Raw genomic sequence first — 22,461 nt, 5'->3', positions numbered from 1 at the left:
AAGTAAACAATATCTGCAGTGATGTGTAAATGAAGCCACAACTGAAGGTGGAAATTATTTTGAGGTACCACAGCCTCAGCCTCAGTGCAGCCTTGGCTGGTGGTTATATTGACAACTCAATACTAAATGTCAGCAACACAACCAGACAGCCTTTCAGAATTGTTCCTCTTTTGGCATCAAAATTAAATTATCTGTTACTCAGAGTAGACCCAAATGGCTGTACATACACACAGACATAGATGTATTCATGTTGTGTGGATGGCTGTATTGGCATTACACTAGCTCAGAATCCTCTCACTTTTGTAAATTTTTTCTTTCAGTAAAACTTTAAGGTCACCTTCCACTGGGAAAAATTAAATAAGCAGAGACTGAGTTGTTGATTATTTAAAGAAGACAAAAAGGCAAGGAAATGTAAAATTTAATAACTCTTCTGGCTTAAAAGCTTAAACAACATAGGGAAAGAAAGACATTTATTTAGGAGCATGACTAATTTAATCAGTTGTTTAATGTGATGCCTTAAATTAAGTACAAAGTTTTTATCCATTCTGTAAATCGGTAATCCTATTTTTAACAAATTTATATTTAAAATTTAAAAATTGTCTCCCATTTAATCTATTTGCAGATATTTTTGGCTACTTTCTGTGGATTGTGGTGCTGTATTTACTGGCTGAAATAAAGCTGTACAGGCTTGGAAATGGTGTTTCTTTCCCTTCCAATATTAGCTTTTCCCATTTAGCCATAAGTGTTAGGCTATTAGGTCTGTTACACTAAAGAAGAATGAAATTATCAGGGAACTTTTTTTTGGACCAACATTTCCTGCAGTATCAGGGCAGCTTGGACTTTATTATTCATTCATTTCTTCCACAACACAAAAAAATTGTTTCATGAGCTTCTGCCTATGTATGAGTTGTATTGTCTGCTAATGGTTTAAGAACTTCCAAAGAGCTGTTATTTGTTTGATGAAATAGAGATCTTGTACCTGGTGATACCTTAAGTGATACATCCACACTTTATAGGCTGGTGCCAGTTGGAGCTGTTGTTCACTGATAGGATATTCTCCAGAGACTTCAAAAATGTTGTGTTTTTTACATACTCCCTGCACAGGTAATGAGCACAATCAATGGCACAATCAGCAGTGCAAGGCTGGCAACATGTATTTTACACAGTTAAAGCCTGTCAGCAGTTTTTCTGACCTGAAAGACAGCTTGAGTACCCTTATATATTAAGAGAAAATAAGTCTTTAGACTTTTGGCAAAAATAGGATGACAACAAGTGGGCTGGATTCTATTTTTCAATCTGTTGTTTGATTTGTTTAATAAACTCTCTAAAACTATGTGTAATAGTTAGTTCTTAATAATTAATAACGTCCTTAGTTTACTTAAAAAAACCAACATATTTTCCTATCACATTTTCACTGTACCATCTCTCTGTGTGCATCTACTCATAAACTATTTTTTCTATTGATACCATTTTTCTGATTTCAAACACAGTTCTCAGATTTCAAACAGACACATTATGCCACTTTAACATGACAATGATGATGTACAAAGTGAGGACTCTACAGCATCCCTTACTGACAGATTCAGCAAACAATATTTCTTAGGACTGCACAAATGAAAGATAGGTCTGAGCTTTGATTCTTGGTCAAAATAACTCCCATCTATTAGGGACTCAACTTTTGTTATTAAAATTTCTAGGTGTTCCGTAAATAAAGTTATTAATAATAATGATATAGCTTTTATCTTTTTACAAATTCCTGCTTGTGCAAGTAAAGCTTTGACATTTATGTCAAAGAATTAGTGGCATGTGGTAATCTTTACCTTACTGCAAGCTGATGATCTGAAATGCTTTAATATATCTTATAGGTAACATTAAAGCCCTTGGGGTTATATTACTGAGTAAAAGTTGTTTGCGTTATCATAGTATTCTATAAACATTCCTCTACTTAATATACAAAAGTGGATATTTATTTTAGAAAGTTGCATTAAGAATACAGTTTTGTGAATATTTAGAGCTCCAAACTGAATAAATACCATTTTACCAGTACATTTAAAATGTCTCATTTGGTGTTATGGTCTGTTGTTCAAAGTGTATTTTCTGCTTACATTTAGAAAATGTAAAAATAAATACAGAATCTCATCAGGAACTACACTGACTTCCTTTGGAGCTTTTAAATGTAGAGATGAATAATAATAATAAAAGAATTAACATACATTCTGATTAGATAAACACAATACTTAGAGTATGGAACATGTGATGTTATTTATGCCATAGTTATCAGTGCTTCCTTGTCACAAATCCAGAGTGATTTCAATAACACCAGAACTATAGCAGTCCTGTATTGAGATAAAAGTATTGCAATCTTAACCAAAAACAATACTGTAGGCATTTAAAATTAAGACCCTAAAGAACTTTCAGATTCATGAATTTTTCTAAGAATTTTAAACCCACAGGTCATAGGCTTTAGCAAATATGCCATAATTATGTTTAAAAATATTTCCAAGTTACATATAAAAATGTATGGATTTATATGATTAGATTAGTCCTTTTGTCTTTATTACCTTTATCATCGTATTTGTCCAAATGTGATTGTGTGATTTTAAAACATTATATGTGCATCATTCATCTTGTAGCAAGTACCAAAATATTATTTTCCTGAGTTTGATTTTTTTTTTTCTCTTGAGATACCCTCAGCAAATGTATTTTCAGGTGCTTTTATTGGTAACTTTGCTTCTTCCATGGGCTGCAGTATGGACCTTCCCTTCACCATGTACCTTCATGGGCTTCAGTTGGACAACCTTCTTGTCATGGTCTCCTCCACGAGCTCCAGGGAAATCTCTGCTCCAGCACCTGGGGCATCTCCTCCTCCTCCTCCTGCCTTGGTGTCGGCAGGGCTGTTTCTCACACTTTTTTCTTTGCTCCTCTTTTTCCTTCTCTTCCTCATCCAGAAACTCATTACTTCCCTCCAGGTCCCAGTCTCCCCTCTCAATTTGCCTGGGTACCAGAGAATCCTAAAGCTGTGGCTAATATTTTAGCTGAGATTAATTTAACCTCGTAGTCTCTTCAATCTGTGTGTTCTTACAGATCTGTTTCTCCAGTGATTTACTATACATAGCTTCTGATAATTTCGTTTAATAATATATACTCCTCGAGTTTCCTAACCTCTGCAGTTGAGTAGGTAAGGTTGTAAGCTGTCTGGAAATAAGCAAAAGATTGGTTCAAAGGTTTTGTTTCTCAGTGATATTTTCCCCAGCAGCACGACATGTGGGGTTTTGTGCTGCCATGTTTTAATCTTTGCTTTCCAACTTGTTTCAAAGTCTAATAGGAGGACATTTTTCCATAATGGTTTTCATCCAGTTTGGCTGATATGTCCAGTATGATCTTTTATTTATAGATATACTTATAAATAAATTTAGAAATGTAAATAGAGAAACTGTATTGGATACCAATTAAATAAAATAACTGGAAAACTAATGTCCTTTCAGACAGGTCCAGGTTAGCTCACTTTTTTTTGCTTGCTACTGCAATAATTTCCTTTTGTTTCTTCAGTTACAAAAAGCCCTACAGAACTATCAGAGTTTGTGAGTGAAGACTTTTTGATCTGTGAGGTCAGCATCTGTATCCTGCTGACAATTCCCTTCTCCTCGTGACTCAAATAATGCATTTGCATTTCTGGCTTTCTGTGACTTTCCTTCCCCTAAGGGAGCCTTGTTTCTTGCATATGCCCCTGCAGGGCTCCATCTCATCCCAGTTTCCAGACAGACTTCCTATCTACTGTCTAGCCATAGTCATTTTAATAAAATATGCATCAACTTTGCAGTAAACTGGAAGGGATCCCAAGCTGCATACAACTACTGAACAAACCAGAAACTCAAATTGTGATTTATTTCTCTTTTGCCAAACAACAGTTTTGCTGCTCTGTGTTTTATCTGCATACCTTCCCCACATCACCTATTCCTGCAGCAAAAGCTAAACTTTGTCATGAACTTTGTCTGAATTCTAAGAAGGTGAAATGAAGGCATATATACATGAATTAAGCTCTGATTGAGATTTTTGCAGCAGTATTAATTTTAAAGGCTGCTATATATTCTTACAGAAAAGTTTTCTGAGCAAGAGTGGCATACAACCTGTATTTATCCAAGAATCTGTTTTTGGTCCAAGTCATATGTTATCAGTTAAACAAAATAAACCAAGCAATTATACTTAGATTAAAGTGTTCAAGTCATAACAGGACTGAGTTATCTAAGTAATAAAGGGGGAAAATAATATTACAGTAAAAATTGCATACAAAAGTTTCCTACTTTTCTTTTCCTTGTTACAGTCACCCTTCCAGTATTCTCTGGAGACCTGTTTACATGCTTTGTCTTCATATGTGTCCAGCCACAGATTGTTTTGGTTTCTTTGCTTTTTATTTTTCCCCCGTGTTTTCACCTGTTAGCCACTGAAGTTGCAGAACTGCATCCTTCAGTCCCAATTAAAACAGGGAGCTAATGTTTTCTACTTAGATCTTTGCCATACAAAGTACTTAGCATAGAGCTAAGTGGAAACAAATTTGGGTATTTACCTGGTGACAGGGGACTTGCAATCATAAAAGAAATTAAAATCACCTCAGACCAATGCAGCCTCTGGTAAGGCCCAAGAACCTGCACTGTAGCAGTGCAGAGCTTTTCCTAGGAACAGAACAATCATACAGGGCTAAAATCCCTGCTTGAAGGAAAGTTTTATAACTCTCTCTCTGGGCAGTGGGGTGTAATTTCACCATACTGGTTATTTCTACAGCTGAAGTAATGTTTACTTCAGATTTGAACTGACCCAAACAGAAACATGACCAGGTTGAAGTTCCTAGTCAGAATCACAGAATCAACTAGTTTGGAAAAGCCCTCTGAGATCACTGAGTCCAACCATGTTTGTTGCAACTAATGCTGTGTATATATAATAGTGAGTGTTCTTGCCCAGATGCACAGAGATTGAGTAATGAATGAAGATTAAATTCTGGCAAATCACAGTATTTTAAGTCTGAGCAATTCTAGATCCCACACGGACGTGTGTTTGGAGCCTTGTGCTATGCTACAGTCTTCCCTTATTTATCCTTTGCAGAAAGATCTTGTGACTCCAATTTGCACTGCAATTACCATTTTAGAGATTTACAAAGCTGTGAGCTTTACAAAGCATTATCTGTGTCCCATTCTCTTTTATTCAAAGAATCAAGTTAAAATAAGATTTGATTGTCTAAACTAAAATGTAATTGTATAGTAAAATCACTATTTTTAGAGGCTGTTTTGTGTGAGGTCTGTATTGAATAAGAATATTGTACTCGATGGGGTTATTCCTGAAGTTTTGCTGGGCTGACTCATCTGAGTCACGTATGTTAATGGCATTATAGCAGTGTTGGAGTAGGAATAAAACCACTGGATACAGTATTTATGAGTGAAGCAGAATTTCTAATTGCAAAGTACAGAAGTAATTATTACAGTTGTAATATTTCTGCTATACTTATAAACACTCATTTGTGGTTACTGTTGTCATTTTTCATGGCCAACACTAATGCTTGTTTTCCTCTACAAGTTTTTTTGTATGATGCTACTATTTTTGCCATTAAAAATCATCAGTAATTTCTTTCTTGTGATTTGCATCTTTAGCAGAAGTAATCTTGAGTGGTTGATCATCATATTTTCTCTATTATTTTTCTTTCATATTCATTTATGAGTAAAAACCAGTCAAGGAAAGAAGTTCAGTTTTCAGTGTCATGGCTTTGTAAGTGTTCGGTGTATGGGATATCTTGTGTCATCTCATTGCATAATGACTTAAGTTTGAAAGAAATGCCAGCAGGAATCAATGAAATATCAATCAGTTCATAATTTCAAAAAATTATATGAAGCATTCAAGAACACATTTTTTTCCTGATATTGTACATGCTGCCTAACAACCTGCATAGAACCTGCTACTGTTTCCAATCTGAATTCTTTAAGAGTAACTCCTGTGTCTGCAGTTGAACAGAAAATCAAAAGAACAGTTGTTTTTTTTCTTCAATATTAGGGGTTTATGTGACTTCCCTGGTGTTACACTATAGATCTACAAACAATAGGTTCTTCAATAATTTCTTCTTTGTGGAAAAACAAATTCCTAAGAAATTCATGAATTTGCAGCATGCTGACATATATATTTAACAAGCTGCAGTTCTAAAAGTATCACAAGGTCTCCTATAAAAATCACTGAAGTCCAAGACACTACTGTAGCATTATTCTGATTCACTGGACATTAAGGCATATGCACATAGCAATACTCTGGAATTTTCTGCTGTCTCCAACAGGTGCATGGATAGAATACATTTACCTGAAGAGAATGGGAAATATTGTGAATATGCCATCCATAATCCAGAAGGGAGCTTCCATCAGCTTCTACACGATGATGGCTGTTGTGACTAACAGCCCTTTCATCATCAAAGGTAGATTTTCAGACTAGGAATTGCTGCTCACATGCATTTTATAGACTTCTGGAATTTTATCATCATTTAGTATCAGCATGTCAGGTTGCAGTTCTTTCATGCTGCTTCAAGAAACATTTTCACAAGCAATTACAATCTGCTTAAATCTCCCATATGAAAAATGTCAGCCTGAAGTGTATGACCTCAAGCTTTCCTCTCGTGTGGATATCAACACAACCTGAAATCAGAAAACTTCCTAATAAAATTGTGATTCATGAAATTCTGAACATGATTCTTTTATCCAGTATTTGTTTTCTCCTTGAAAATTCAGTGATGTGTACTGGGAACATGACCAAGACAACACAATGAGTTGACAATTTTTAGCAATTTGGTCTGAAGAAGGAAGGGTCGGGATTTTTTCAGCTCTTCCCCCCTGCAATTTGAGGATCTTCAACAATGTTCATCTGAAACAGATCCTTTGGAGGAAATTTAAAAAGACCTGCAGTTTTTACTGAAGTTATATGTCCTTATAATGGCTTTTCTTTAGTATATTGCTCCATGTTTTGCAAAAGGAACAACAATCTCAATTCTAAGCCACTGTGTCTTCATCATTTCTGTTGTTAATATGTACAATGCACATCCAAAATAATGCTAAAATACACAAGATGTTGGAAGATATATTTGGTAAACATTTGACAGATAAAACCTGACCCATAGCATTGAAACTATGGACAGTAATGGCACTTTGGTCACAAATAAGCTTTAAACATTACAAGAAAAAAAAATTAAAGGTATTCAACTGGTCTGGATTTTAAATGTAGGGATTTTTTGCTTGCAGTCTTGTACTTGGACTTCAGGGGTTAAAGGAGTACTTCAGTCAGCCAAATGTTAAACTCTATAGAAAGGAAGTCAGCTGCTCTAACCATCCAAGTAATATTACCAAAATCCAGCTACAAACAAATCACCAATTTCTGCAACTCTTCTCGCCTTCCATTCTTGTTTTCAGCCAACTCAAAATGCAAGTTTTGGCAGACAAACAACTTCATCTCATTTGGTGCTACATTTTCTCAGTGTGAGATGGAGAAGTGGATGGTAATTCAAACTCATCCACTAACCACAGCATCTACCTCTGCCCAAGTACAGCTTTCTACAGTTGTAAATGAATGACAACTTCCAAGCATCACAATCAGCTAATTCTCCCCTTCTGAGTAATTACAATGATTTTACTACAATGACAATGGAATTTTGCAGATTGAACACTCCATGATACCTGAATAAGTTGTTCTGTCCCAGAAGCTGTTCTTGTTGCCTTTTGGATGTTATTATCTCATCACTTCTCTGTTCTCTCTGCATGTGGAACCCTTGAAATGCAGAGTTATCATTGCTGTGATGCTGCCTTGGAATTATAATTTTGAAGCTGTGCAAAAATCAGTCAGATCAGCATCATCTGGCCTGGGCTTTGGGAATATTCACACATGGAACTACAAATTGAGAAGCAAGAGCATGAGAGAAGAACTCAAGGAGTAGAATAACATATATGTCACAACAAGAATTTTATCAAAACCAAAAATAATGGGATACTTCTTATTTTTTTATTAGTGTAGGATTCATTTGGGTTTAGCTACATATTATAAGTAGGAATAATATTGCAATGCAGAAAGTTTTCATTTTTTCTTTTTTATTTTTTTTTTAGAAGGTACTTTTTGTATTTCAGAGGTGTCATTATGTATAATTTTACTTAGAGACCTGTACAGAAGAGTTTTCTTTGTCAATGACAGAGAACTACATTGCTATCAGTATTCAAAATAGGTGTTTTTCTTGTATATATTAAATTCTTAATCGATGGAGTGTGGTTTTCATGTGGATCAAGTCACAAAGTGACTTCACCTGAGTAAAACACTATCAAAGTCTCTGCTGAAGACTTGTCACTTGTGTTTTAGCTTTATGCTGGTAATGGGGTTGTGGGAGGAAAAAAAACACCACTAAAGCCTCAAAACTCTCACTTTTATTTATGAATTCTATGAAATTCTCAAATTAACATTTATGATGAAAAATATTTTGATTTCTTAAGATTTTGTTATGATTCCCAAAATGCTGTTAAAAGGTAATTTCTGAAGACTTTGGCATTCTTCCCATGTTTTAGAGTGTAAGTGCCTGTTAACAGACTTTCTAACTTATCTTTCTAAAGAGTATCTATATCTATATGGAAGTGTGTTGTTCACATGTGTTTTCAGACCTCAATGGCTATTCATGCTCCAGGATGGAGGATTAATTCAATGAATGAGCACAAATAATGAGTACTAGACCACAGAGACTATTCTCATTGTCTAGGGTTTTGTTTTCTACATTTTTATACTCTTCATTAATACTAAGAAATAAAAGCACGGGTACTCAGACTGACAGAAGACAGCATAATATGTATTCTACATCTCTCCCACTATAATATTTGAAAGGAAAAATTTAGTAGGTGTCCATTATTATTTCAGGCAGACTTGAGAGTTACTGACATTATTAATTTATAGAGATTATATCTGTATTTTGATTTGTCCCCATTGGCAGTTCCAAGGCTTTTTTTCCCGATGGGGGTTTTCCCTGAGGATTACTGGGCAGGTACAATGTACTTGGTGTTCTCATGTGGGCTGTCTTTTCCTCTCCATGTTTTGGTGTGTTATGATACCAGATAGGGTGCTAATAATGTGCTCTGCACAATTAGTGCAGGAGAGAAATAAACCTCAGAAAGATTTTACCAATGGTTACAAAGCTCTGGTGGGTGCAAACCCCAAGATTAATGCCGCTTCTGTTTGGAATTGTGTATTTGCTGTTCAAAGTTAAATAGAAACACTGACATTGTGGATCCATGTCTCTATTAACTGACTTACACCATAAAGCAGTTTAATGCAACCACACTAGTATTTTTGAAGTACTTGTGAAAAATTCATCATACTAACTACCATTTTTTATTTGCATGTGTTAATCTCCAGCATATTCCAGGAATCGTCTCATAGACACAGACACCTGCTTCAAAACATTGCCTTTAATTAATTTATTTATTTATTAAAGGAATTTTTTTTGTTTGTATTTGTACTGTTTTCCTTAATGCGTTTCTGTGTTGAGGAATGTCAGGCTATCAGTGTATTTTTAATCAGGTATTGCACCATATTTGCAGAAAAAAAAAAAAAAGGAGTTTTGCACTATCTGCAGAATAGATCGAGGGAACAGGACTTCTTAAACTGTTCATGAAGATGTCACAGTATAATATACATTATAAGCAATGTACTGGAACACATCTTATACATTTTTTATTATTAGGTAACAATTTCAATGAGACAACTTTGAAAAAATAGAAATTATATTTAGTAGATGCATATTTTTATGACAATTTGAGTGAAATTTTCTTGCCAACAATAGTTGTTTTATTTATTTTATGGACTTTGAACCTAGTAAATCCCTCTTACAATGTTTCTCACCATTTATTTGATTATGAGAATAAGTGATATGGTTATGCAAAAATTTCCTATCATTCAGACTATTTATTAGTTTGGCTTTTGTCCTAACTATATATCTAAGATATATTATGTCATCTGTATTTGAATTGCAGAGTGTGAAAACATAGGAAAGTTATTTTGGGTACAGTTAACATTTTTTTCCAGCAGTACTAGAAAATATTTAGATAAATTAGAACAAGATTGAAAAATTACTGTAAAAACTATTTTTTTAAGGAACTTTGTGATAATTTACATTATTATTTTCTTTTATAACATCAATTAGCACTCATATCTGTGCTTAGGATTGTATGGAATAGCAAAATATATAATAGTGATTTTAAGTATTTGGAATTAGTAATGAACTGATGAATCACTAATACAGTATTTACTATTGTATCTGTGATTCATAGTCACAGGTTGTTTCACACTTTTAAATGTATCTTAGGGAAATATCTGTCATCAAAGTAAAATCGGAAATTAAATTGCTGAAGTGTATTTACATTTTAGGTGGGAATAATGTAGATTGACCATGGTATTGCATGAAAAAAGAAGTAGGGAAATAATACTGTTATTAACTATGTCATAGAAAGTACTTGTTTTACCACTTAATATTTTATCTTAAAGAAATTGCTTTTTAATTATCCCAAGAATTCCTTCCAAAAGCCATGATATTCATTACTGTAACATATTTACAAGTAGCATCATAACTTTTACTTCTTTAAACTTATAATGGAAACAGAATTTTCAGTATTAGAAATTACATAAATGACAGCTAAGTGGTCTTAGTTACTGACTTTTACCAATCCAGAGGGGGTTTTGTTTGCTCTTGCATTGGAATTCCATGTCTCTAATTTATGTACTTTAGCTGAGAGGTGCTCACAGGAAACAGAATTCAATGTTCTTGGATTCTGACATGGGATCAGAATACATTTCTTTCCATGTAAATAGTGATAAACAGAATGCTTTGTCTGACTGCTTTCCAGCAAATATTTTAAGATCTTAATTGTGTGTGTTTTTTCCTCTATTAAGTCAAGGAACAGCTGTACAGAGTTAAATGCTCAGTCACTTAAATATCAGCTGCTTCATGGTATTTAGTGTAAAAGGAGTAAAATCCAGACTGTGTACTGTAGAACTGAACATTAAATCTGTTTCAAGTTTAAATGTGATCCAATGAAATAGTTACTGATTTTCCCTCCCTTTTCCACCTCCCTTAATAGTGAAGGTAGGTGAATATCAGTATTTCTAATAACATTTTTTTCCTGAAACAAAAATAAAAACCAATGTACAACAAATTTCCCAAAGGTTTCTCAAAGAAGTTGTGGCTGCCCCATCCCTGAAAGTGTTCAAGGCCAGGTTGGATGGGGCTCTGAGCAACCTGGTCTGGTGGAAGGTGTCCTTGCCCATGGCAGGGGGGTTGGAATGAGATGATCTTTAAGGTCCCTTCCAACCCAAACCATTCCATGATTCTATAAGTACAGAGCAGAACCAAATTAAAAATAACTCCTTTTTCCTCAGGTATACTACTCTATGAAGGTCGAAGTGCCAAGCAGAGGACTTTTTTTTTTTTAATTATTTTGTTCAACTGTCCCCAATATTTATATATGTTTTAAATTCAAATAATTTGGGGGAGAGGAGTTGTTATGGATAAGGATTTTTATGAATTTGCTAAATATAAAATTTATGCTCTAGAAAATTGGAAGCCAGATTATTCTTTCTCTCTTGGCCTTTTCCATCCAATGATATGGAACTGAAATCCAGAACTTCCAGTTGCATTTATGGTTCAAGTTTTTTAACAATTTTGAGCTTCTGACTAGAAAATGTGAATAATGAAAATAAATCTATGGCTGGATTTGTAGTTTGGCTGTCGTCTGAGGGGTTATTTCTGCACTGCTGAGGACCAGAGAGATGATGCTAACTGTAATCTAAGATATAATGATCTTACATGAATGCATTTTCATTAACTGCAGCTTCATAACACAGTGAGTGAGATCATAAAGAAGTTTTGAGTATGAAGTTCACTCTTGAAGTCATAAGTTGATATATTTTGTGGTTTCTCTTGACAATGTTCCTTTAAGCATGTACTTATTCCCTTGATTATAGTGTCTAGAAACAGAACATATTTTTCTATATTTTTTTAATTTATTTGGAAAATTAAGAAATTGCTTAGCTGTCAGTAATAACTTCACCGTAGGTGAAGAGGTGCTTTCAGTCATTCTTATCAATGGTGTTTAATATATAAATTATACATTGATATACATATATAAATATATAAAACCTTCTTTTTTCCTGAATCAATGTAAACAGAGCCCAGATGGCCGTATAGAAGTCAAAGGGCAGCATGGAAAATCGTCACTGCATATTAAAGATGTGAAGTTGTCAGATTCAGGGAGATATGACTGTGAAGCTGCAAGTAGAATTGGTGGGCACCAAAAGAGCATGTACCTTGATATTGAATGTAAGTTCTAATATTTTGTTTTCTCTTTTAAATTTGTTTTAAAAGAAAAAAAAAGTACATTCTTAATGGAAGGTCATTTTTTCATGGTAATTCGTATTTGAATTTGCATAAATGAAGAAAGCATGTCCTGTAGATCGTTATTCTGTGGAGGAATCCTGTTTTTTCTGAAGTTGATAAGAGCCTTGTCAGTGATTTAAGTGGGACAGGATTTCATCTGAAATCATATTCCAGTGGTATTACCCACTAATTTAAGGTTAAGCTTAATAGTTTCAAATCTTTGGGCTTGCTGAGACTGCTAGGGATGAAAAGTATTCAGCAGGATAAGGTAAGGACTGATTTGAGCAGCAGTTCAGTCTTTAGCTTAACCTTCTGAGATTCAACAAAGTCTCTTTTTTTTTTCCCCCCACCTAGTTCTGTGATTTACTAATCCCTAAAAAGTCTCTCGCCCCTGTTATAACCCCTCCTGGAGTTATCAAGTTGGTGACAATCTCTTTTACAGATTGCCTTTATTCAAAGCACTTGAATTTTTATCCAGTAGAAAAGGAGATTGTTTTTGCTTAGAAGAGTGTGATGCTTTAGAAGCCAATCAGAGGATATAAATCTGAAATATACAAAAACCCATTGGAAAATTGTCTCTTCAAACTGTACTTCAAATTTATGAGCAAAGGTCTTCGAAAAATGAAAAAAAGAAAAACAACTCCTTCATTTATATTTCATTGTTATTCCATTTTTGTAGAGATTTTCTAGATACATTTTTTTCCAATACATTTCCAATATAGTCTGAGTGAGCCTGTTTAAACTGAGTCTCTGAAGAGAAAAAGTCTTTCCAGTGGGAGGACAGAAGTTGGAATAAGATCTGTGGCACAGGAATGTAAGTAAGGATTGCAGACCACTGAGTGATTTACTGGGGAGTTCTGAAAGGGACTTCAGTATACATTTGTGTGTTCCATCTTTTTGGCAGAGGAACAGTGCATTGTGGCATAGGAAATAAATCTGGAGGCAAAACAAATAGTCAAAAGAATGGTTAGGAATTGAGAGATTTACCAATCCAGAAGACCTAGAAATAAATACAGTGTTTATTAATAGCTTTAAAATAGCTAGTCTTCAGTAGTCGTATAAAGGTATTTTGAACTTTGCAAAATATTATTTTGGGAACATGTTAATTTGCTGTATTTGTTTCTTTAATGAGTGCACTGGTAATAAGTTATATGTATTAAAAGGAAAAAACTAGATAAAAATGGAAATTCAGTGAAGATTTTGGAAATTTTCTGTGAAATCCTGCCTACTCTTCACATAGTGGTATAAAATATATTCTTTGATTATGGCTATATAGCTGCTGTGCTTTAAAGTTAAATATTAATACATTTTATATTCAGTAGAGAGACATGAGATGCACCCCATGTTATAAAACATGGGCAATTGAAATTTAAGAATTTATTAGCAACACAGAATTCATACCGAAGGGCATGACAAAATCTCTGCATTGATACAATATATTATTTTAATCTAAAACACCTTTCAGGGTAAAAGTTTTAGAACAGATGGCAAGAATTTAAAAGTAACATAGTCTTATAAAAGTATGGCAGAATTAATTTTAAATGTGTGTGGGAACAATCAAATATAGTGTATGAGAAAATAGAATAATTTAAAGTTTGAATTTATGCCTTAGTAGACAATTTTTATACAGCATAAAATTTTCTACAGTTCAAATGAAACATAATTTATAAAGATTATAGAAATATTATTCTATTGTCAGAGATATCACACATTGTAATGATTACTTTTAATGTATAGCACAAGATTTGAATTATGACATTTCTAAAACTGGAGGTTTAAGATTTAAATACTTAACTGATAATGAGGTTTAAACAATTTTTTTCCAGCACAGGTGTTTGAATAACAGAAATACGAATTTTTTCAAATCCTTTATGTCAGGAGTTTTATAATACAAGGAAAATATTTCTGGGGTGATATAATTTAGGTCTATCTCCATTCATATTCTGATTAATGAGTTAGAGAAATGTCTTTCTTTCCTTTGCAAATAACTTTGCATTGGTACATGAACTGCAAGTATAACTTATTTATCTTGCCCAGGGAAGAAAACACTTGTCTTAATGGTGAAGAAGTCTTTAGTTCTTTAAAATAGTGTCCCCAGGAGGAAGTGTCTTTTTTCCAGCCTCATCTCCCATCAGTCAAGTCTCTGTCATAAACTTCTGTAATGAAACAGCCTCTTCAAAGAATCTTTCAGCACCTCAGTACCACCATTTCCATCCAGTGCTGTGTTGTTACAAGTGCCAACAGTCCTTTTCTCCACTAAAAATACCTTCTTTTATGCAGCAGGTGTCATAGTTATCCCTCATTCCAGCTATTGCACTTCATGAGTTGCAGGCCACGGAGCTTCAGCAAAAGGCACAGGTTCAAAAACTAGGCAGCTTATTTGTGGTTTTGTAGTAAACTGGTAAAAACAGGGGGAATCGCTGTAAGTCTGTGAAGTGAGTTTCATATAGAGGATTTGATTCTCCTTGTAATATTTTCCAAGTGATATTTTTTCAGCATATTATTTACAGTTACAAACATTGCTATCAGGGCTTCTAGATTTTTTTCCCCAAATATTCATTTACAGAATTGCATAAAACGCTTCAAAATATTTTAATTTTCTCTTCTATTATTTTTGTTGCATTCTCTTCAAAACCAGCTTTGAAAAGAATTTTTTCAGATATGGCTGACTTTTGCAGTCAAGCCATTTCAGCGGAATTTTTTATTATTTTTAATAATATTCTCATTTAAAGCTCAGCAACTATTTTAAAATTAAAATATAAATAAATAAGCAGGACTTAATTGTTTATATTGTTCCACAGTTTCTAGATGGAACCAGTCAATGTACTTATGTCTTTTTGTAAGTTAGTAACAAAGCTATAGCAGTTTCCTTTGTATGTTTTAATTCATTTGACAGTCTGTGTAGTCAGGAGAGGAACATGGTTCCATCACATCCTTAAACGTCAGTGTAGTCAAACAGGTCTAGTGGAGGCGCAGAGTGCTCTGGTGTCACTCTCTCATCCCGTTACTTACTGACCCCTATCAGAGACCTAAACTGACAGTAGGATTGCACAGTTTCCATATTTTATCCCTGCTCTCTGTTGGGGATGTTCTTGATGATAAGAGCAGTTCTGCAGAACAGGAAGAGATTATCAGGTTTGATACCAATTGGGCACAGTTAACCCTGCCTTTTATCTCAAGTAAATGCTAAGCAGACATGAATTGCAGCGAACCCAGGGGCATTTGTGAGGATTTCTTCCTGCAAAGTCATCTTTGCATTTAGTTTTTCCCATATAAAGTAGTTTTTATATATATAAATATAAATAAGTATGAAAAATAAATCGAAATTACATCAAAAATAAAAGTACAATTTGTAAATGCTCTTTATTAATGGATTTCCTTAACTGCAAAATTTGATTGCAGACATGAAGCCTAGTGTGTATTGGATGATAATAGTAATAATAGAAGTAACACAACCTTTGTTACATCCTATATGATGTATATTGGGTATTAAGATGTGTCTATAGTGATTATCTCTATATTTATCATAGAAAGGGAAATAACTATATCTTTTTTAATAAAAATGATAGAAATAAATAAAAATAGATAAAGCAGGAGATACTCTAAGATGAAGTTTTCAGGAGGGCCTGAGGAAGTTCAGGCATAAATCTCAGTGAATTATGAATTGATTTTACATATAATAATATTAGACATCTCTTAAAGTTTCGGTTTTGCTATGCAGATGTTTAACTTTCTATATGGTATTTTTTGTCTTTTTAGGTGAGACATAATTGTTCTGACAAATATATGCTAGGGTTAGAAAGGGTTAAAAACCATAATACAGACCTGGCTAAATGAAGAAAAATTCTGATGAGAGAACTCATTATTTCTTGGGTTCCACAAATTTGTCAGTGCATAATTCACATCGGAGAAAGAAAAATCTTGATTTTGACATGTTCAATATGCTACATCATCTTTCATCATAGTATTATTCTGAGTTAGGGTGCACTGATTTACTAAGTTGGAAAAGCTTCAAACAAGCCAGTAGTGAACAACATTTATGAGCCTTGAAAGTGACTCTCTATGTGCCCTTTGTTTTCCCTTCATTGTGTTCAAACTGTTCATTAATCAGTCAGAAGCTTTCACAGAGTTCAATTTTTTCCTCCCAGGTGCACACCTTTTGTAAAATGCTGGTGCCTCTGACTGCTCTGTTACCACCAGGTGCAAATTCCTTTGGACAGTGGTCCTTTTATTGGAGAAAATATATTAAAACATGTTCTTTGGAAATGTCTTTGTTTTCTCACATACTACCTGGGAAGCATCCTGATTCAGAGACCTTTTTAGCTGCAATTACCAGTTTTTTCACATCACTCTATTTCTATACTAGTTCTGCAGTTATTAGATGTGCTGGATGGTCAAAAAATGCCTCATGGTACGCAAAGAGTGATTTTTTGGGATGTAATCCTCTATGACAAACATATTACATTGAGTAGCACGGTACACTTTTGTGTGAGATCAGCCATGCAAGTAGTTGATAAACATGATTTCAATAGAAGCAATTTCTGAAAAAAAAAAAAAAATAAATAATTTAAAGTGTCTTCCAAAAAAGAGCAGTTTTTCTCACTATGACTTTTCATCCAAATCTGAATTTTGTAGTTATATTCCTTATTAGTTAAGTACTAATTTTCAGTGGTAAAAAAAAAAGCGTAGCATGTGCAACATAGTCCTTACTTGTAAAGAAACCTGTGCAGTATTTATTATACTACTTTATTGCTTATCAGAAACAGGCTTTTTTACTTTCTATTTGTTTTTCCTTGCCACAATTTGAAATCAATCTCATTAGTGTTACAGTCTTGAACTTTGTTTCCTGAATTGATTAGTCTTTTGCCTTTTTACTTTGTTGTATGTTAGCTGGATTGCACTGCAATTCATGGAGGTTCTTTGGATTCATGCAGTTTAATTTTATATCTTTGCAAAATATATACAGCATTACTTAAAGAATGTTCAAGAGATTGTATACAAATTGTATTTACCTTCAGGGAAGCAAGGCTTTGAATTTGTGAAAATGGTACTACTGTGTGCGGGATGTCCCGAATGTTATCACAGAATCATAGAATGGTTTGGGTTGGAAGGGACCTTAAATACCATCTAGTTCCAAGCCCAGGCCATGGGCAGGGACACATTCCACTAGACCACATTTCTCAGAGCTCCATCCAACCTGGCCTTGAACACTTCCAGGGATGGGGCAGCCACAGCATCTCTGGGCAACCTAGATGTTGTAGCAAACGTCACAAAAATTTCAGCTGCCTACTGCTATCGTAAGTTAGAATAAATTCAAACAGTTCATACTTTAGATTTGGTTTCTGTTAGAAGAAATCGGTGAAGCAGCATCCCGTTGCTCCTCACAGAACCAGAGAAAGGCTAGGGTTGGAAGAGATTGCCTCTTTCCTGTCTCTGGACACCACTTAAATAATGTGGCTTTGCTTTCTTTACACCCTCCCATCACCTATTAGTCATGAGGGCCCAGCTCTATCTTATAACAGCCAGAAAAAAACCCTAATAAACACAATCATATGGCCTAGGAAAGAAACAAATGACAGGAAAAACCATCAAGAGAAACAAAACTTTGAAATAGTCTAGAAAACATTTGCATCTTTTCTATTAAAATATTGTTGGCTTTACTTACATTTATTCCTGTCAAATTCACAAGTCTAAATGAGAAAGCAAAGACAGCAAAGGTCAATCTTTCACATTTTACATGTGATAATTTTGACGCGTCTTTGAAGCTCATGAATATCAATTGCAAGATTTTACCATTTTCATTCTTTGACTACCTTGTGCGCTCGCACAGAAGGAAATCTGATATGCCATTGCAGTGGCTTCAAGGGGGTAAGAATGTTGAACTCAGACCAAAAGATGAGGTTTATTGCATAAAATCACCTTCCAAAACCGTTTCAGCAAAGCTTCCCACATTGAACCAGAGATGAACGCTTCTGTTTGCTTTATCTGATGTTACAACGGTGAGTGTGGCAAAGTGGATAAATTATACTTTATTCATCTATGTAGTAGATATACCTATTGTTTAGCCCAAAAGGGTGGAAAAATACTTTAGAAGAGAAATTCTGTCTTAAAAGCTTTTTGCCTTTATATGTTAATGACTTGTTAAAATGTGATATTCATGGTAGGAATTTCTCTAAATTTTTACCTAAATGAGCTCTATACTACATGTTTTGGTTGGCCTTGCAATGAACTTGATATCATTTAAAGTAGATGTTTACTATGTTGGCTATTTTTTCTCTTAATAGAAGAATACAATTTTGAATTAATAAAATAATTTAGGTTTCATTTTGTTTCACTTCTAGTAATTTACTCATTAATATGTACCTATGCTTTTTTTCACATATGCAATTTTGAAAAGTAAAAGTAGAAAAAAAAAAGAAAAAAACATGGAAGAATTTTATGTTTCCTTGAAGATGTTTCTATTCATGAGTTAGTCTTGTAAGATAAAAATGTTTAATATTTACATTGATAATTAATATGCAAATTTTAAATGGTTTTGCAAGTAATTTCATGTTATATTAAGTGTAATTTATATTATACGCTGATGACCTGTGAATAAAAAAAAAAAGGCAACATGGCCTTTGTCCCTCTCTATACCTCCAAGAGAGATCCAGCAGAGCAGGAACAATGCATCTGAGAAATATGAAGATAAAAATCAGGTGGTATGATAAGTGTGATGCTGAAAAACTGGAACTTTAACAAAAAAAGGACCTTAAATTGAGATTTTTAGCGTCTTTTTTTTTTTTCCTGGTTAACTTGCCTTAAGAGCAGAATACTTGGCATTACTTGAAACTGGTATTTTTAAATACCCAGTGAGGTTGAACACACTGTACTGGGGGTCAGAGGGACATGAGGTGTAGCTTTAGAAGCACCACATGTTAGAAATGGTGTTGGATATACAAAGAAATTTCAGCAATGCTGATTGTATTTTTAGTTTGTTCCTTAAAGTTTTTTAGAGATTTTATTCATTTTTTCTGGACATCACTGTATGTAAAAATGAAGTAAAGACATAACAATGTTAAGAGTCCTTGCTCCATACAACAACAATTATTATTTGGGAATATATGAGAGAGAGATGAGGGAATGGAGGGATGATATCAAAAAGGAGGCATGTTGTGGAGGTAAGGATGACAGAAAAACATGGAAGGTTAAGACTGGACAAGAAGAGTGGTGGGGTTAGGAACCTGATTTGAGAAAGGCAAGGCAGTTTTTGACTTCTGGCTATAAGAGAATTATAAAATCTAAGATTTGATGTAAGAAGTCTGGCCATCCTAAATTACTCCAGTAACTGTGTCCAGGAATGCACATGACATTTGAAAATTTGATACAAAGTAGTACCATTCCATAATAATGTGTTATTAATTGGCAACACCTGATAATTTTATTACTAAAATGAAAATTACTGCTATGTGAGAGATGTGTAGGGGGAGTCTTCATGTTCTAGATCTGATGGCCAGTGTTATTGGTGATTTACTGAGACAAGAAAGTGATTGATAGACACATGCAAACAGGGTTTTTTAAGCATCACTATTGGCATACTAAGGTTATTTTGTCTAGCTATGTTTTCTTTATAATTTCTTCTAATTTAAACTGGCTTAGGTAATTTTAGAGAGGTAATTTTTAGGTAAATTTTTAGAAAATTTTTCCGTTCACAACAGATATTTCTATGAAATTAAAATTTCTTGGTGTTTCAGTTTGTTTTGTTTTGTGGGGTTTTCTTTGTTTATTTGCTTGTTTGTTTTTCAAAACAGGTATGAGGGAGAAAATACAAGAGAAAGATAGATAGCTGTTAACCAAATTGTTGCAGAGTTACAAAAAACTGAGGTGCTTTTACAGGACCAATGACAAGGACAGTACTAGATTTGCTAGAGGATGTGGTTTATTAAAGCCCTTAATGATGGGAAACTTATGCTAGTATTAATCATCTAAGAGAGAAGCTTCCAATAATATACTGCAGGAAATGTCCAGCATCTTAGGCCTGACAATCTATTGCATATTTTCATTGTATGATCCAGGAAAACAAATTATTTGAGGAACAAATAGCCAAAAGTTTGAAAAACTATGTTCTTGAATTAAGAAGTGCAAATCTCATTCTGCACACAAGTTTTTGATTACAGTTTTCTGGACACATGGACTGAACCAGGTAATTTGCTATATCTAATTTTGTGTATTACACTGAACGTACACCAGAGCTGGATCTTTGAAGTCCTTAATTTAATTACCTTCTAGACAAGACAGGTGATGCATTAGTCTGCTCTTGAATAACTGTTCCTGGACATTGTGCCTAACAAGGATATCTAAATACAACAGACAGCTTTCAGGTCACAGTTTGCTTCTCTTAAATAATCTCACACAGGTTTATCCAGAATGACTTCTAATTGGAGTACTGACCTGCCTGTTTCTTTCTTGTTTGTGAAAATTAACAGGTTGAGTTGAGCTGATGCTGGTGCCATAGCATTAACTACTCTAAAATACCACTCTAAATTTGTAGAATCCTACGCTCATAAAATAGTTTTGTTGAATTTTGTATCTTTGTAATATTGTCTTTGTTCCTTCTAGGAATCATTTTCATTTGGCTTGCTTCATGTCTCCAAAATAATATTCCATCTTTCATAGCTGAACCTTATAACAGTGCTTATGAACTTTTATCACATCCTGGGCTGTATCCAAAGCAGTGTGGGCAGCAGGGGAGGGAGGGGATTCTGCCCCTCTGCTCTGCTCTGCTCTGCTGAGACCCCACCTGCAGTGCTGCCTCCAGCTCTGGGGTTCCAAACACAAGAAAGACATGGACCTGCTGGAGCAGGTCCAGAGGAGGCCACCAAGATGATCGGGGAGCTGTAACACCTCTCCTGAGGTTGATAGAGTTGGGGTTTATCAGCCTGGAGAGGAGAAGGCTCCAAGGGGACTTTTGCAGCCATTCAATATGTAAAGGTGGATTATAAGGAAGAGAGAGAGAGAGGGACTTTTTATCTGTAGTGCTAGGACAAGGGACAATAGTTTTAAACTAAAAGAGGGCTGTTTCAGAATAGCTTTTAGGAAGAAATTCTCCCCTGTGAGGGTGGTGAGGCCATGGCACAGGTTTCCCAGAGAATCTGTGGATGCCCCATCCCTGGAAGTGTTCAAGGCCAGGTTGGATGGAGCTCTGATCAGCCTGGTCTAGTGGAAGGTGTCCCTGCCCATGACAGGAATGCTGCACTAAATGACCTTTAAGGTCCTTTCCAACTCAAACCATTCTATGCTACTGTGTGCCTTGCCTTTATTAACTAACATGAACAGTAGCTTTTGTACATTTCTTTGGTTTGTTTTTTTTTGTTGGTTTTTTTTCTTTGTTTTGTTTTGTTTTGTTTTGTTTTCTGTAGAGTGCCAAAGGTTCAGGTATAATAAATACCATCAGTGTTGATTTTTTTAAAAACTGACTGTATTCAATCTTCTACTTCTATTTAGCTATTTAGAAGTCCAGCATGCTCCCTTAACTGGTAGTACTTTGTTTATGAAAGCTTAAAAGCAGGTTTTCATTTGCACCCTGCATTGATTTTTGTCAGGTGTAAATTAATTCTGAGCTACATAGAAGCTAAGCAGAGCATATTATTATTCTTTAAGGGTTTTAATTTTCTAACTGATCTGCACTGAAGCCTTTTTATTTTTGGTACAGTAAATATATTGCAGCTAAAGAGCCTCAACATATGTAAACATATGAGAAGGTCCACCTTCTCATTTCTGATTGGTTTTATTTAATTTTCAGTTAATAGAATTTATTGACAAATATTCTGTTTATTTGTTTTTTAATTAGTTTAAAAAACTGGAGAGATCAGATTTTGCAGGCATATAAAATAGTCAACCTTATGTTTTCAAAGCCTTCGTCTTAAGATTTCTAATTTTTTCATGCTCTATTTTATATTAAACATATTTTGTGTTTATGTTTGATAACTACTAATTCTGTAACCATTTAATCATAATATACTGCAGTTAGTGATGAAGGGCATACCAGAAAAAGCAAATTC

The 22,461-nt window shown here is 34.3% G+C and overlaps 1 protein-coding gene across 1 annotated transcript in view; it reads left to right on the top strand.

Moving 5' to 3' along the window:
- The window catches only part of NCAM2 (neural cell adhesion molecule 2), a 276,833-nt gene that overhangs the window by 169,662 nt on the left and 84,710 nt on the right, over positions 1-22,461 (top strand). The window contains exon 9 of the mRNA XM_017808019.1: positions 12,214-12,364. Within this exon, the coding sequence (XP_017663508.1) occupies positions 12,214-12,364 (151 nt within the window). The remainder of the gene's footprint in view (positions 1-12,213; positions 12,365-22,461) is intronic.

The sequence above is a fragment of the Lepidothrix coronata genome, unplaced genomic scaffold (genome assembly GCF_001604755.1).
Source record: "Lepidothrix coronata isolate B3197 unplaced genomic scaffold, Lepidothrix_coronata-1.0 Scaffold21, whole genome shotgun sequence".
NCBI lineage: Eukaryota > Metazoa > Chordata > Aves > Passeriformes > Pipridae > Lepidothrix > Lepidothrix coronata.
This window is presented reverse-complemented; position numbering and strand designations above follow the sequence as displayed.